Source organism: Crassostrea angulata, chromosome 1 (genome assembly GCF_025612915.1).
Source record: "Crassostrea angulata isolate pt1a10 chromosome 1, ASM2561291v2, whole genome shotgun sequence".
NCBI lineage: Eukaryota > Metazoa > Mollusca > Bivalvia > Ostreida > Ostreidae > Magallana > Magallana angulata.
Genome location: NC_069111.1, coordinates 44,135,886 through 44,152,988, shown reverse-complemented (window position 1 = coordinate 44,152,988; position 17,103 = coordinate 44,135,886). Strand labels below are relative to the sequence as shown.

The 17,103-nt window shown below is 34.6% G+C and overlaps 1 protein-coding gene across 1 annotated transcript in view; it reads left to right on the top strand.

Annotated features, from left to right (window-relative positions):
- The window catches only part of LOC128186397 (uncharacterized), a 60,730-nt gene that overhangs the window by 28,828 nt on the left and 14,799 nt on the right, over window positions 1-17,103 (top strand). Inside the window, exons 45-70 of the mRNA XM_052856226.1 lie at window positions 557-622; window positions 857-987; window positions 1,470-1,633; window positions 7,348-7,489; window positions 7,618-7,813; window positions 7,947-8,182; window positions 8,376-8,601; window positions 8,813-9,055; window positions 9,158-9,289; window positions 10,203-10,406; window positions 10,622-10,876; window positions 11,022-11,217; window positions 11,465-11,631; window positions 11,887-12,048; window positions 12,184-12,312; window positions 12,417-12,539; window positions 12,671-12,787; window positions 13,089-13,208; window positions 13,966-14,220; window positions 14,347-14,478; window positions 14,617-14,742; window positions 14,845-14,973; window positions 15,321-15,452; window positions 15,674-15,928; window positions 16,487-16,726; window positions 16,829-16,954. Of these exons, the coding sequence (XP_052712186.1) occupies window positions 557-622; window positions 857-987; window positions 1,470-1,633; window positions 7,348-7,489; window positions 7,618-7,813; window positions 7,947-8,182; window positions 8,376-8,601; window positions 8,813-9,055; window positions 9,158-9,289; window positions 10,203-10,406; window positions 10,622-10,876; window positions 11,022-11,217; window positions 11,465-11,631; window positions 11,887-12,048; window positions 12,184-12,312; window positions 12,417-12,539; window positions 12,671-12,787; window positions 13,089-13,208; window positions 13,966-14,220; window positions 14,347-14,478; window positions 14,617-14,742; window positions 14,845-14,973; window positions 15,321-15,452; window positions 15,674-15,928; window positions 16,487-16,726; window positions 16,829-16,954 (4,404 nt within the window). The remainder of the gene's footprint in view (window positions 1-556; window positions 623-856; window positions 988-1,469; window positions 1,634-7,347; window positions 7,490-7,617; window positions 7,814-7,946; window positions 8,183-8,375; window positions 8,602-8,812; window positions 9,056-9,157; window positions 9,290-10,202; window positions 10,407-10,621; window positions 10,877-11,021; window positions 11,218-11,464; window positions 11,632-11,886; window positions 12,049-12,183; window positions 12,313-12,416; window positions 12,540-12,670; window positions 12,788-13,088; window positions 13,209-13,965; window positions 14,221-14,346; window positions 14,479-14,616; window positions 14,743-14,844; window positions 14,974-15,320; window positions 15,453-15,673; window positions 15,929-16,486; window positions 16,727-16,828; window positions 16,955-17,103) is intronic.

The window sequence follows — 17,103 nt, the reverse complement described above, 5'->3', positions numbered from 1 at the left end:
TGTATGTATTCGTTCTTGAAATTGCGTTTGTTTTTTAAAATAATCCTGCCACGAAATTTTTTGAAATATATTTTGACGATGGAAATGAAGAATTTTGGTTATTTAATATTTTGTTAATCATTCTTTGATTATAGATAGCATATGTTGCTAAGAATAACTATTTGTCGTTTATTTAAAATTCTATATGACTAAATTCATCAGAAGGTGAAATTGCCAACTTGTATATTCTATCAATGTATTCTGAATGATTGTTCGTGAAGATTGATTACAATTACCGAATGTACAAAAAGGTTTTCTTTAAATCTCGAATATGCATAATTGGTAAATTGTAAGCATGTCAGCTTTTTCATGATCGTCTCTGGTTCACACGTCGTAAGCAAAAACCAGTGGTATTTATTTAACACCAGCTCTATAGTAAAAACTGTAAATGGTAGGATAAAAAAAAATACTAATTACTTAGTCATTGTCCCAAAAGTATATGATTAAATATTGAGACAGGGCCGATTTCAATGCTTATATTCGTATCATGATCAATTATTTTATTCTTGAACCACAGCAATAGAAACAGAAATAGCAACAACCACAACTGTTGAGCCAACAAAAGTAGAACCACAAATAAATGGTAAAGATCTTTTAATAATTTCAAGCTATATGGTACTTAAACTTTTGTTAAGTAATCTCAGTAGGCATATACCACAAAACATGTTGTGAATGTGTGCTGTTTTATACATATACTATGCCATCTTGTTCTATAAAGGGAAGTATTAACTTTTGAAAACTTTTATATTTGAATGGTTTTTCTTCTCTAAACTCTATATATGCACGGTTCTTTAAAATATGATATTTTATGGATCAGAGCCACTTGCCTTTGGAGCAGAAGCTAGTGATTCTGTTTTGACCGGTGATGATGTCACCTCTCCAGCATTAACATCGCCAACATTGCTTCAGTTCGGAAATGGTTTATTAGATGGGTTTGATGAAGTATACGTAAGTAAATTTAGAATAAAATACTTGCGTCATGCTCATTGTAAATAAAGATTCCATTTTCTCAATTATCTCATTATTTGAAGAATATGGTGGTTGTTGAGTCGTTTATCCTCAGTATATTATTTTCAATGATTCGTTCAACTATATCTGGAGTCAGTGTTTGACTATCATACATGCAGTTTTTAAACGGAAAATTCCTGCTCTCTTATCCGATTCGTCTTAAATCACATCTAATTAAACCAAAAAAATCTGACGCAATTTCGTGACGTTATATTTGAAAGAATGACATGTTTTTCTCCCAAACCTTTTGTTTGGGGAAAATAACAGATTTTACTTTTTATATGAGTCACAATTTACAAGGGTTGGCGAAATATTATTAAATTTTACGAGCGCATAAAATGTCTACCAAAAATTGCTGTTTTTAAGTGTTTTGAAAGAGATGTGCAACTTTAAAAAAAACATAAAAAATCAATTTTATTTAGATTGGAACCAACGGTATCATTGGATTGGGAGACAGATATAATAGTTTTTCAATTGAAGATATGGATTCGATAAATTTGATGGAGCGTAAAATTATCTGTCCATACTGGATCGACCTAATGACTCATGGAAGTGATTCAGCAGTATACTACAATGTTTACAAAAGGTTTGAAATCTGTATGTTTTATTTTTTATGTTATTTATTTGGATTGGATTTGACATACATGTATAGGCCTACAGGTACATTTGTAAGAACTCATATTTTGTTATCAATTCGTTGAGTCTTGTTACATTCCTTTTGAGATGTAATATTATATTTGTACAGGTTAGTTTCTAGATGGTTTGTTTCATTTTTTGCAATATTTCTACATCATTGAACAAACACACCTTTTATGGGTTATTATCGTCTAATGAAAAACTGTTAAATAGTAAATTTAATAAAAATTTAATACTCTACCTAACAAGAATTTGCTTCCAAAATGATTGATTTGCAGCCAAAAAATTAATATCAGATATTTGGAATGTTTTTTTTTTTTATCAGTGGATTTGTTTGCATACTATAAAAAAATGCAGATATAGCTCGTGTGCAATGTTTGAAAATAATCATGTACTTGTACAGTATATTTGAAATTTTGATTTTAATATCAAAATAATCATCATGAACCTCTATCCAAATTTGTGTTTTAAGGTTTGCAGTTGTCTTATTATTAGAAGGAAAATTTTGTGTAAGTCATGTGCGTTTCAACTCTTTTTGTCTTTACATTGTACCATCGTTTTGCAAGTAAGATAAGTGTAGTAGTGTACGTTCAGGCCATCACGGTAAATTTTTGTATTTTATTTATAACTTTTTTTTTATGTTAATTGAATTAATAAAGATAATCCCATGCATACAACTGAAATGTAAACAACTCTTTTGGGATGGTAAAATGGTATTCATTGAAAGGAATTTAAAAGCAAACGAGAACTATATTTTTTCATAAAAATGTTTAGAAATGCTGTATTTAGTGATACATGTATCACCCTATGGACACCGGTCGGAAATCTCTTAATAAAGATGTTGAAAATATAGAATAACATAATTGTGCAAGAGTTTTTAGTTTTGGAGAGAGTATTAAATGAAACCTCTCCTGAATTTAAAAATCTTAGTTCACAAACCTTTTTCAGTTGATAAGGCATTGTTGAGATAAATAGATGGATTTCATAATGTTTCTTTCATCTTTTTTGTTTGTTTGTTTTTGGGGTGCTTTGTGTTTTTGTATCTTGTATATTTTTTATAAGTACAGTACCAATCAGACCCAACCTAACACCAGAAAAAAAACCAAACTTAACCCTGGGTTTACTTTTGGGGTTTACTTGTGGTTTACTTTGATTTAACGTTTTAAAAATTCGTGTTTAGTTGGGGTTTACTTTTGGTCCACTCAGGGTTTACTTTAGGTTTACTAATGGGTTTTTTTAGGTCCTCTTTAAACATTGAAATGTGAAGCAGACCCGTCTTTAATTTGATTAATTATTGAATTCACCAAGCTAACCCAGCACTATACATTATATTGCTTGAAAAACACAGAGCCTGAAAACATTCGGGAATAATGAAATAGAACTTAACAATAAATAGTATGAGAAATATTTATTACTCCGCTATTACAAACAATTGGTGGATGTTGGCCGCATAATGATTGTTTGTGGGGTAACTGGGGAGCCGACCAGTGTGCCAGTTTAACTACCCATGTAGGGACACACTGTGGGCCCGAGTATGAAACATCAGTGCCCGAACCTGAACGATCCCCAGCGTTCTAAGGAGGGTAGTGAGACTTGCCCTTCTCACCCTGTCTCCTGCAGTGCTACCTGGTTTAGAACTTTGCATGACAAAGGCTACTTTATCAACCAATTATTACATGCACCAGCCTGTTGCATCCCCTCACTGGAGTGAGGTGGGTGTGGCCCCACCTATACCCAGTGTAGGCCCCACTATACAATAAACTTAATTTTACATTGTGACCACATGGCGCAGTTAACTGTAATAACTTTGCCTTTTATAAACCATATTGAATGATTTAATTTATATACTATCCCCTAGCTTTGAAAGCAAGTGGGGGGAGACACCCAGGTTTTGGAGCAGAAAGTGTCAACAAATACCACTGCGGACTCCCCAGTCCCGCCACAGACATTGGGACAATGTCTCCCACAAAACCCTTGATAAAATTAATATTATATATGTAAAACTAATACATATACATGCAATATTTTGTGTAGATGCTGGTAAATAAAGAAGCAAAATTGTCAGAGACGGTTAATATTTATATTTGCCTTAGGTTGTACATGAAATTAAAAGAGCATGAAACAAAGGCCAATACCAAGTATGGCAGCACATTATGCTTTGAAGTAAAATAAAATTTGGGCCAAAATATTGGTCCTATCATGGGCGCAAGGCAAGCATCAGAACTTTCTGAATACTAACATACAAATTGTACATATGTGAAGCATGGGATTGTGAACAGTTGCTTTTTAGTTAACCACTGGATACTGGTTCCCTTGTCCATCAATGAAATATTGTAGAGCGCATTGAATATTGTTGAGATAGATGTTGTTACCAGTGTTCGACAGGTGTGTACCATCTGATCGAAACAACTCAAGCTCGGTTGCCTTGATGTTGTGGTCATGGCCGATGTAACAACCCCCTACCTGGTCAGCCATGAAATTTTTCATGCACTTGTTAATTCTGACCCGCTTTTTATTGATTTTGTTTCCCAGACCCAAAGGGGCAAAATGCCAATATCTTCTAGGTAGGATGGCAGACCAGATGAGGGTTGTTTTTGGCCATAAAGCATGCAATCTATACAATGAACATTGTGCATTTTTAGAAAACAATTTAGAGGTCATTTGATCTTTGGTTAGGTCATTTGAACCGAGGTGAATGATGAAGAAATCTGGTGGAGTCTGGTATTTTGACATTGATGTTACCGTCTTGTCGAAATCTTCCCATTGTAGTCCACGGATACCTTTCCACTGAATGGTTACAGGTGGTTGCAGGTTAAGGTTCCCCCACCCCCCCCCCGGTCTATCCGCTGTTGCAATTTCAGCCCAATAGGGGATTGAGGACCCCACAATTCAGGCTGATAAATCTGAAAAGGCTTTGTTAAAATTAGTGGTGCTAGATAAATTGGGAATGTAACTGGAAACCTAATGTGAGTTATGTGGGCGGATGTCAGTAAGAAAGGAATTAGATGTCCATCTCCCCAATTCTTGAATTTTTTCATTAGAAAAACCCTGATTTGCCATTTCAGTAGCCATGCCTATGCGAAAACTGTGAGACTTGTAGTGACCTTTGACCTGTAAAACCAAAACTGCCTGAAATTGGGAACGTGTAATTGGTGAGCCATCAATGTGAACAAATAAAGTGGGTTTTCTCGGGGGTCTAGCTTGGAGGAATGGAGTGATTGTTGATGATGGACAAAAATGTGTTTGAGGTAGCTGTTGAATTTGCAAAACCGAGATTCCTGCCTGTTTGGTCGGTCTTTGATGAGCTGATAGTAATGAAAAACTGACCCAACTGATTTTGAGAAATGTGATTTGCTTGCAATGCAAAAACTTCGCTTACTCGTAACAAGCCAAAAAAGGTAACAGTGTATGTTGCCGCAAAAAGTAATGACTCATAGGGTGAGCGGCATACTGATTTGAGGGAATGGATAATTTTTGTAAATAATTGGATTGAAATGGGGAGTCGAATGTCCTTGTTGACACCGACTGACCGCCGGACACCCTCGAGAGACTTGGTAACTATGAAATGCCTAGTGTTATCTAAAGCACCCAAAATTTTGTGATGGTAGGACATTGCACTTATATATATATAGTTCTGTATGATAAATTGTTGATTGATAAATAAGCAATGAAATGTACGAGTTGGTTTGTATGTACAGGCCAGATTTGGGCCAAGTCATACTGTGCCCTAAACTGATTGAACTTTGCTAAAGCGGTGTTATAAGACTGGTGGGTGTTTGTGGCCAAAGATCTGTACAGAAGTCTTGATGCCTCTTGCTCCAAATGTTCCAAATGTGAGGTGGTAGAGGGGTGGGCCAATGGTCCGCCTCCGGTGCAAGACTTCGGAATCTGGCCCACTGTGAACGAGATAAGGCATCTGCAATGCAATTTGCTTTTGTGTGTATATAGGTTGCTTTGATTTGAATATTGTGTCTTAGTAACAGAAGAACAAGTTTTCTAACCACATACATGACCCTATCGGACTTGGAAGTTAGTGTATTGAGCACCTGAACTACTGCAGTGTTGTCGATGTGAAAAAGGATTCTAGAGTTTTGTAGACTCTGGTGCCATATAGTAATTGTTACTAGGACTGGAAAAATTTCAAGAAGAGTCATATCCCTGGTAAGACCCTGTAAAAACCAAGAGTGAGGCCATGTTCCATGTGCCCACCTACCACCGAAATAGATACCAAAACCCCCATTCTGACCCCCTGCACTGTCTGTGAAGAGCTGTATGGATTGACTATCCAAAAATTGGGTTCGTATAACAGAAACACCATTATAAGATTGAAGGAAAATTTGCCAAATGCGGACTTTATATCTGACTTGGCCATAAGAGAGCCCTCCCCTAACTTTGAAATCATGTCTGCTGCTTCGTCGATACTGGAATATTTGACAAAATGAAAAAATTTATGGAATCCTCGTTAGGATATGATAGATGATGTATGAGGCGCATATCCCCATCCTTCTTTGGTACTAGCCCAAGGGGGGAAACTTGAAGATTTACAAAAGGGGGTTGTGGAAAGGGACCAGCTACTCTGTTGAGTTGTAACTCTTTGTTGATTTTTTCAAATGCTATGGTCAAATGTTTACACAAACTTGGTAAATATTTACTTATTCGAGCTTTCCTACGACCCAGATATTGAAGCCTGTAACCAAAATTGAAACCATTGAGCAAGAATTTTGAATGTTCATAACCCTGTGAGTGTTTTTGTAGTGCCTGAAGTTTTATGGGAGTGTGTCCTAATGTATTCAAATGTTTATTTTCGTGCACAAGTAAGTCTGGGGTGTTTTCCTCCGCAATGGCTGCAAGCATGGTTGAAGCGGCATCCGAGTTGTTGACTTCGGGGTGAACCACTGGGGGGAACTGGTCTTGAGCCCGAGCCTGGGGTGGTGGTAAAACCTCCACTGGGGCCTGTGGCGGGTCCGCAGCGGGGCCTGTGCCTGTTCTGCAATGGCGGGGAACTGTTCTCCCTGGCGCTCGGGCTGGAGTCCCTGTGGGTGCTTTACGCTTTGCTGGGACTGCTTTGCGTTTTGGGGGTTTCGCGAACGGTGGATTCTTTCCAACACTTGCTGGGAGTTGCAAGGCAAATATGTATAAAAATTTGTGTAAAACTGCTTTAAAAAGGCAACACGTGCTTCTTGCCAACATTTGAAGAAAACTATGGGGTTTTTGCAGGGGCTTCCGGATAAGCCGATGGTTAGCTTGTACCGAGTTTTTTCCGAATATACAGTGTGTCTCAAAATTAATACAGAGTATTTGATATAAAAACAAATAATCCTGATTATCTTACTGCCTGTAATCCCCACTCCTTGTCAATTCTAAATACACATCTAGCATCTTCCTCAGGGGTCTACTCTGATCGGGGTCTACTCTTTGTGTTTACTTTGGGTTTACTCTGGGTTTCCTTTGGGTTTCCTCTGGACTGCTCTAGAGGGTTTTGTCTGTGTTTAATTTCTGTTAGGTTGGGCCTGATTGGTACTGTACTTTAAATAAAATTGCCTTATAAAAAACATTCCTTTCTCGAACGCAAAAACTCAATTGTCGAGATTGAAGTTCTAAACTGACAATGAAGCAATATTTCAAGAACTTCCATGGGTGACATTAATTTTTCATATTTTACAGTGAAAACACAAATGATGCAGGGATTTTGAGCAAAGTTGACAAAATAATCCATGACACATTTAAGGATTTTAAAACGTTTCGTTCGTCGATTGTCTTCAAGGCAACTTGGAGCAATATGGCATTTTACATTGACAATTCAAAGGTATACATGTACAATTTCCAAAAAATCTCAAAATGCTGTTTTCCTTTTTAAAAGCTGAAGTCAAATGATATTGTCAAAATGTATACTTATTAAAGCCAAACTCGTTTATATGCCATTTTTCTTTTTAGAGAGTTTCATTCCAAATACTTATTGTTTCGGATGGCCAAAATTTATTTAGCGTAACAAACTATATAAACATCAATATTCAAGTTCTACAAGGAAGTCACGTCTCAATTGGCCACAGATACAGAGCGTTCAGGGGCAAAAATACATATTCGTGGAAAAATGCTGCATTTAGAATGTCATCTGTTCCCGGAAATACTGGTATGAACGCATTTGAAAAAAAATTAAATAAACATACTACCTGTAAATTGTGAAAATTAATTATTTTTTTTTATAAAAAGAACATAAAAAAGAAATTTTAAAAAATAATAATATAATCGTTTAATTTATCCAGGATATAACGGATTCTGGGTTCAGAAATTGACAGATGATAACATTAAGATTAATCCACTCGAGAAAGAGTGCTACAGCTGGTATTCAAGACAAACCTTGTCTAGAAGACCAAATGCATGGTGGTTAACATGTCCATGTACTGGTACAGCCATGAGATTTTTCGGGTTCCAGTTTGCTTTTTATCGGACTGAGCCAGGCATGGCATGCTATGTTTCGATTACATTCGGAACCACCTTGGTAGGTTGAACATTTGCTTCATGCTTAATTATCAGTGTACATACACACTGATATGTTAAATAATATACATTTAGATATTACTTATAAATAAATATCTTAAATTGATACGGTTTTCTAGTGTAAAGAATTGGATTACAAAAATTACGGAAATGGGAATTATTACAAACAAATTTACACGTTTTTCTTTCCACAGGAGTGTTGTTATTCAGTGTTCGGATTCTTCTCATTAGGCCCATTAATAAGGCGAATTCCTGATGCGGGTTCTACCCTTTCGGCAAATCCGTTTTTCCAACCTGTAGACTATTATATAGAGAACCAGAGACCAAAAGAGGCCTGCTGTGCATCTGGACACTGCGATTGGTATTACACCTATAGACCTAGGCCCTTTTTCTGTTCAAGGTTTATCCCAGTGAGAACAGGTCAGTTTTTTAATAGGTTGCGTTTTTTAAAATACACCAGTAACAATATTTGGTATATCTTGCATTTTTTTTATGAATTGGAGCATTGAATGATATTGATACATTTAGAATACAAACTACAAAATAACTTCATCTTCCTGTTTTAATGACATATGTTTGGGATAAAAGCAAAGCATTGGGAAATCGTTGCTTTAAACATTCAATGTTTTAGCCTGGTTCTGGGGAGATCCGCATATCAACACTTTAGACGGTGGACAATACACTTTTAATGGTTACGGTGAATACACAATGATGAAAATAGACCACAATGGCACACAGTTTGAACTCCAAGCCCGAACAGATTTAGCAACTACTGCCAATGGCACAACAATAAACGCGACAATATTCAGTGCTTTCGTAGCCAAGGATCATACAGGTTCAATCGTTCAAGTGGAAATGTCAAGGAACAGAGATAGTAAGAAGAAAAACTTTAATATAATGAATTTATGGAAAATACATGTGGACAAAACATAACCATAATTCTAAAAATTCACAAACTTATATTGTTAACTTATAGAGATGTACGTGCGTGCAAATGGTAGAGATGTAACAACAGAAATAGACAGTAATCCTGATTTTGTGTTAAGAACAATCAACATGACATTGTCCAAAGATAATGGAACAGTGGTGGCATCCTTTGTTCAAAGCGGTAAGTGTCCCAATTGAAAAAAAAATGGATTCATCAACTTTTTCTTAGAAAAGGTGTATAGTAATGGTAATTATTTGCTCTATCATACTTTTTCAATCGATTTACATTTGAAAAATGCTAATACAAGTGCTTAACTAAACCGATTCTAGTATAACCAACGTTATTATGTCCTTTGCTTCATTATAGCGATATTAAACATCTTACAGTTAAATACGTTTTCATGAATCTTATGTTCAATTTATATACCATCTTTATCAAAATTATAATGTCCATCGCTTCATTATAAAGGTATTAAGCATACTACCGGTATTTCTAAAATCTTACGGTCAAAGACTTTCTTATCTAATAGTGATGCCATTTTTACATTTGTTTCGTTGTTGTTTGTATCATAATAAACCAAACATGTAATCAGGAAAATCATAGGCTTGAATTAGATAAAAATTTAAAAACTTAAATGAATAAGAATAAACTATGTTATGAAAGTTGTCAAGTTTAACGCCCTTTTTCTTTCTCATTTTTGCATACTCATACCTTTAATTTTGATGGCAGTAAGCAAATTATATTTGAATTAAGACACAATTGGGCTTTAAAAACAAATATGTCTAAAATAGTTTTTATCTTGATGTGTTGATGTCATTCGTTTCATAATAACAATCAGTAGAGATAACTTAAAAAACATCAACTGATTTTGCAAACGTCGGGGTTTTTGGACCAATTTAGCAAGACAATTGTTTTTTCAATTGTAAATTACAACGAGTATTTGTTTTTGTTCTTGATGAAACTGTGTATAGTATTCATCAAGTTAAACTAAGCATTATGCTACGTTTTTCAACAATGAATAAATTATATTTAGATAGTAACAATCAAGATTTATCAAAACAGTCCTTTTTGCAATCTTAAACTTTCATTGCAGCAATTACCATCAAAATTAGTTTGGGCGTCCGATTTCTTACGTCGGAAACGATGGTAGATGAAAGATATAATGGCAAAGTGGTAGGATTGATGGGAAATTTCGATGGAAACTCCACCAATGATTTTGTTCTTCCTAATAACACTATACTGTTTGGTAGTGCAGTAAATTCCGAACGAAAAATATACGAAAATTTTGGACAACTTTGTGAGTATTTTCATAACTTCCCTATTCGTATTGTCAATGATACACATTTTGCCACTTTCTTCATGTCATATCATTTAACAAAAATTTTTATCAACTGGAAATTAAGTTGTCAGATGCACATTGATGAGATTGATATATAAAAATTGTTTAAGTGAAGAAAATCAATGATTAGGACAATATGATAAAATTACAAAATGTGTTTTAAATTTGAACAGGGTCGATTAACAGCAACACATCGTACTTTCACTATGATACTGGGCTGTCTCATGCCAATTACACGCACCCAGAATTCGTGCCATTCTACATCGACGAACAACCACAGGACAAAGTCAACAGATCCAGAGAAGTATGTGGTGGTGCAAGTGCCTCACAGGCCTGTATATTTGATTACCTTGCAACAGGTGACGAATCCTTGGCCAAATCTTCAGGGGATGATGCAGAGACTTCTGCACGTGATACAGCAACTTTAGGTAATTTGTAATTCGTTATCCAAAGAAAACTTTTGCAAACGTGATATAAGTCTCACAGATTAGATTACATGTAATGACGTTTATTCTGACCTTGTTTGTTTATATGATGCTTCACGATAACTAATATTTGAAATTCTTCTTTAAGAAAATGAGTCTCCGCAGATCAGTGGTGACTCGCAGATCAATGCACAAGTTAACCGATCTGTGGAACTTAAATTCAATGCTACCGATGATGGGACTTTCGTATACAGGATAATTCAGCAACCTCCTGGATTCTCCTTTAATAATAATAGTGGTATAGCTAGATGGACACCCCAAGATGACAGTGTTACAAACATAAGGTATGTATATTTTTAATAAACGGTATTCATTTTATCGTGGAATTTTTTTTAATGAGAAACACGTGTTCTGTTATGCACACTAAATATATGTTGCCAGAAAACCCCAAAAACAATAAGTCAAGGCTTAATTGAATTATATGCCAGCATGCATAAATATGTCGGTAATGTGTAAAAAAAAATGAACTTTTAGTTAATAGAGCAATTCTATCTGAGTTTTGTCATAAAATGTCTGATTACACATTTTCAGCATTACTGTTGTGGATGATAAAGGAGAAGAGGCGGCTCCCATAGACGTGGCTATTGTCCTCTGTTCTGGTTGTAATGATCACGGGACATGTGATTACAACACCACACGGACGTCTACCAGTGATATGTTTAAATACGCGGCCTGCAACTGTACCATTGGATACTCAGGTTTGTTTCATGGACACATTTTTAAAGTTTTTATTTGATTTTTGTACTCAATGTTATTAAATGTATATCGTTATGTGTATATTTAAAAATGATTTCTATTTATGAAGTAAAACATCACCGAAGATTTGGCAGTTTGTAAAAAACAAAAACACTGAAGAAATTAATAATTCTTAAAAGCGTTTATATCTTAATTTAAGCACTTATTTCAGAATTTATAAACATTGAACTTGTTTATTTTGGCGTGATTGTTTACAGGACGGGACTGTGAGAACGATACCGATGGCTGTGCTGCAACTCCATGTGCCTTAGGTAGAACCTGTGTAGATATAAAGGCTGAAGATGAAGCAGTATTAGGGCGAGGATACAATTGTTCCGATTGTCCACCGGGGTATAAAATAGTAGATGAAAAATGTGAAGGTAAAAAATGATCCATAAGACCATTAAAGTTTAAATTGTCAAGGATTCAATTCGATTACTTTTTCTTGGAATATACATAGTACGTTAAATTAATATATAATACGTATGTAATATGTTTACTTTATCATTTTGCAGATATAAATGAATGTAATAGTACAACATCCAATACCTGCGACGATGCGACGGAATACTGTGTTAATAGCGAAGGCAGCTTTGAATGCAACTGTAATCGTGGATTTAGGAAAGTTGGAAGTATATGTCAAGGTAAGATTTAGGTTTTTTTTTATATTGAATTAGAAAACAAAGTTGATTTGTTTGCTTTAAGGTTCAAGACATTCGATGTCATTTTTGATTTTGTTCTCTAATAGATATCGATGAATGTACGGAGAGTACCTCTGGGTGTGAACAGCTCTGTACTAACAGTGCAGGGTCTTTTGAATGCTCTTGTATCAGTGGATATATACTAAACAGTGACAACAAAACATGCACAGGTACATGTAAAAAATATTTATTTTAAACTTTTAATCAGCCTGATATTTTAAAAATATATCCAATGAAAAAAGAATTATTCATGGCTGTTCAACTATAAATGATAAAATTGTTTATTTTGTGTATGTTTTAGGAACAAGTAACTGTCCTGGATTAAATTGTGAATACGCATGTAATAACGATTCCGACGCAAGGCCTGTATGCATATGCAAGAATGGATATGAATTGAAGGATAGCGAAAATTGTACAGGTAATATTTAAACGATCTAACTTTCTTAACTTTAAATCGCCTAAATTTTTGGTACTATTAATCATAAAGATTAATTGAATTGATTTTAATTTTAAATAAATGGGATATTGTCTTTATAAAAATTAGAATTAAAAAAATAGTCACCATGTATTTAAATGTATTTCACCATACATGTATATTATATTCATTGTCTGCACATATTATCTTTAAGGTATCATATCATTTTTAAGACCATACAAATTCTCCTTTTCTGCCACTTAATGTAAGATTTGTTTCTAAAACACAGTATAATATTTACTAGATATTGATGAGTGCAAGATGGGAGGAGTCTGTTCACAGGATTGTGAAAACCTTAATGGTTCCTACATATGCTCTTGTTATGCTGGTTATTCATTAAACGACGATAGAACGACTTGTTCAGGTATGTTACATATCATTACAAACTATTATTGCTAGCGCCTCCCACATATTTTTAATTTTTTTTTCCATTTTTAGTAGAAATTGGTCCACCAAGAATCGTAACAAATAGAAATTCTTGAAAATGTACAGTCGTGACCAAACCAAGTTGCATTACCGCCTTGTGTTGCACGATGTGACTTCGTTTGTCAAAAAGCTGCAAAATTTGCCTTTTGCTGTGAATACCATCTTTGGTAGCCTAGGGTGACGATCCACGCTCTTTTTCAATTCTATTGAAAGCTACTAAATAAGCCAAGGGTAAATAGAGGAACACCGTGGATCGTCACCCTTGACTAGTAAAGATGCATCTATACAAGTATTTCTTTAGACCGCCACATGGTAACCGAAACATAATTTCACTCTTCCTTGATTACAAATGCATAAATTTTGTTTTTAATTTATACAAAGGAATTGATCTCCACAACAAAAAATAAAAGATATGTATGCTTTAACAACTATGGACATTAACAACCCGACAGTCAATAACCAATTTCACAATTTTAGAATAATTAATATTACCAGAATACATGAAACTGCAAATTTTCCGAGAATTTCAATTGCAATGCTCAATATAACTATCAGGTAGTATTTAGTTATAACGACTTGTATTTTCTCAAAAAAGGGAAAAACTTGTCTTACTTTTTCCTAATATTTTTTTAAAACTTCTGGACATCTGTTAATATTTAATTCTATATATTTTAGTTTGATTATTTGATTCACAGCATGTGAGCCTCCAAACTATGGCGTGAATTGCCAAAGCATATGCAGCTGTGGTCAAGGTATGGAGAGGTGTGATCCAGTCACGGGATGCGTGTGTAAGTCTGGTTGGACTGGAAGTAATTGTGATACGGACATCAATGAATGTACCACAAACCCAACTATTTGCGGAAGTGATAAAATATGCCAAAATCTGGATGGATCACATGCTTGTAACTGTAGAAATGGCTATGAAAAAGATTCCAACGACAACTGTGTTGGTATGAAATGATAAGCAATCATATTTCTTTAAAAAATGTTAAAGTGTTAGTTTAAGAATTGTAATTTTCTACGCAACGCTTACACACGTGTACATGTATTACGTGCTAAAATACTTTCTGTTATAGATATAAATGAATGTGGAATAGTCACGTCGAATAATTGTTCAACTTCAACTTCTATCTGTAAAAATAAAGATGGGGGATACGTTTGCGAGTGCAAATCTGGATTCACACAGAAAAACTTGTATGAATGTGAAGGTAAATGTCATTTAGATTAAACATTTTATAAATTTATTATGACCTTAGATATAATATTACTTGAATTTTCATAGCAAATCATTAAGTGTTCCTCAAGATTGCAATTATCTTAAAAACCATAATTTTACATCCCTACAGATTTTAATGAGTGTACAGCCGGAATAGATGGTTGCAGCCAGAAATGTTTAAACGTGGACGGAGGCTACAATTGCGAATGTGAATTCGGGTATACGTTAGGAGACGATAGGAAAACGTGCATTAAAGGTATCAATTGCACTTCACTTTAACTATATATTCGTTATCCATGCATCTACATTTGATTTAAATTTGTATATGTTATTTTCTGAATTTAACATATTATTGCAGTCCAAGACATATGTTCATTGTTTCCTCAACTTAACTGTACCTATGGATGTAAAGCAAACGGAACCCGGGGATCGTGCTTTTGTCCCGCTGGCTTTTTGCTGAATGCACAGAATCACAGATCTTGCATCGGTATAGTTTAAAATATTTGGAATCATGATATTGACACTGTATCTTGTTTATTAATATCTTTGTAATAAAGCATAATTTGCCTTGATCGGTAGGCACAGAAATTTATAGTGTGTTGTTGATAAAACCTAGCTGTTAGCTATAGTGAAATAATGCGTATTTGCAGCAATAATCTAATTATACTGTATATTCATCTTTATTCAAAATAATTTTGCATTGATTGTAAAATAAAGTTTAGATTTTATTACATGTCAGAGAGTAACATTACTTTTTCTAGAATATCTCTGCAAACAATGATAAGTGAGGAGGATATGTTATCTTGATATGAATGGATTTTGATTGAATTTCAGATATCGATGAATGCAATGACGCCAGTTTAAATCAATGTACTTTTCCAAACCTGTGCGTGAATGTAGATGGGTCATATAACTGCTCATGTCCTGATTATCATGTTCTTGAAAACGATGGACGAACTTGTAAAGGTTAACTAATTCTATTTTTTAAAAAGACTTAATTTGTATTTATTTCAAATGTATCTATCCTTATGTGAAAGAAATATAACTTTAAAACTAAAGGTCACAATTGTTGTAGTATATGTTAGACCAGGTTTTTTTTTAAATTTTAAATTATCAAAGTATTTTTAAAATATTGAAGATCTTGAATACTTACAATTAACAGCTTCTGATTTTGATCTGTATTTTAGAGTGTGACGGGTTTTCGTTTGGAAAGACATGCGAGAATGTCTGCAATTGTGGAATTGGATCCTCTAGATGTGACAAAGAGAAGGGTTGTGTCTGTTTATCGGGCTGGACAGGAGTAGAATGTGATCTCGATATTGATGAGTGTGCAGCTTCTACAAACCCATGTACTTCTAATCACCAAGTTTGCCAAAACTCCCCTGGGTCTTATAAATGCATTTGCGAAACGGGATTCATGAACGAATCAGGACTGTGTAAAGGTGTGCTAAACGTTCCTTATAGTAGATTGTATAAAGATACTATAACATGGTTTACTTTCAATTTGAATAATTCTCAGTTATTTTAAACCTAATAAATTGAAGATTATATAAAATCAAAATTACGAATCATCTTATATTCTTTTTTAAGATTGTTTATTAGTCCCCTATCGGTAGTCACCGGAGGGGACTATAGCTTTCCTCTGCGTCCGTCTGTCCGTCCGTTCGTCCGTCTGTCTGTCCGTCTGTCTGTCCCACTTCAGTTTTCCACACTGTTTTTTCTTTATGCGTTTGAGGAATAATAGGAAATTTGCTGAACAGCTTCAAAATGTCAAACTACAGATCAAGTTAACAATTTTGCAGCGTCTGGTTGACATATTTTCGAGAAAATTAATTTTTTATATTCCAATTTTTTAATGTTTGGGTTCGATATTCAGCATAACAGTGCATTGTTTTCACAATTTCCACAAACCAGTAGGAGACGTGTATTGCTTATGCAATACTCTCAGAATGCTTGTTTATTTTGTTCTGTTCTTCATAAAATAGAATACACTTTTGTAGATATCAATGAATGCGAAAATTCACCATGCAGCCAAATTTGTACGAACACTGAAGGGAGTTATTCGTGTAGTTGTAACGGCGGATTCCGTATGTCTGCAAACTCAGAATGTATGGACTATGACGAGTGTCTGGCACCAGTCAGCCCCTGTGATCAACAATGTACCAACACTATAGGAAGTTACAAATGCTCCTGCAACGACGGATTCATTCTCAATTCTACTTCTAGAACAACTTGCTATGGTTACTAATTTTTTAATATATATATGTTCAAGTTAATCCTGTATTTGGTGGTTTTGTGGGTTTTTTTTTTACAAAAATCATGTGGTCTTTTTGGCATTTTAGCAAAAACTGAGTGCACGAACACAGCGCTCAACTGTTCGCAAAAATGCGGAGTTAAACCAGGGGGAGTAGAATACTGTTTTTGCAACGTTGGATATTCTTTAAATGCAAACCAAATGTCATGTGATGGCAAGTATTACACATGTATAAACACCCACACACATATGCAAACATATTCATAAACTCTATTGACTATTCCATTCATATGATAACATGATATTTATTGATGATTTTATTCAAAATACGAATATCTTTTTAAACGACCCAAAAAGAGTACA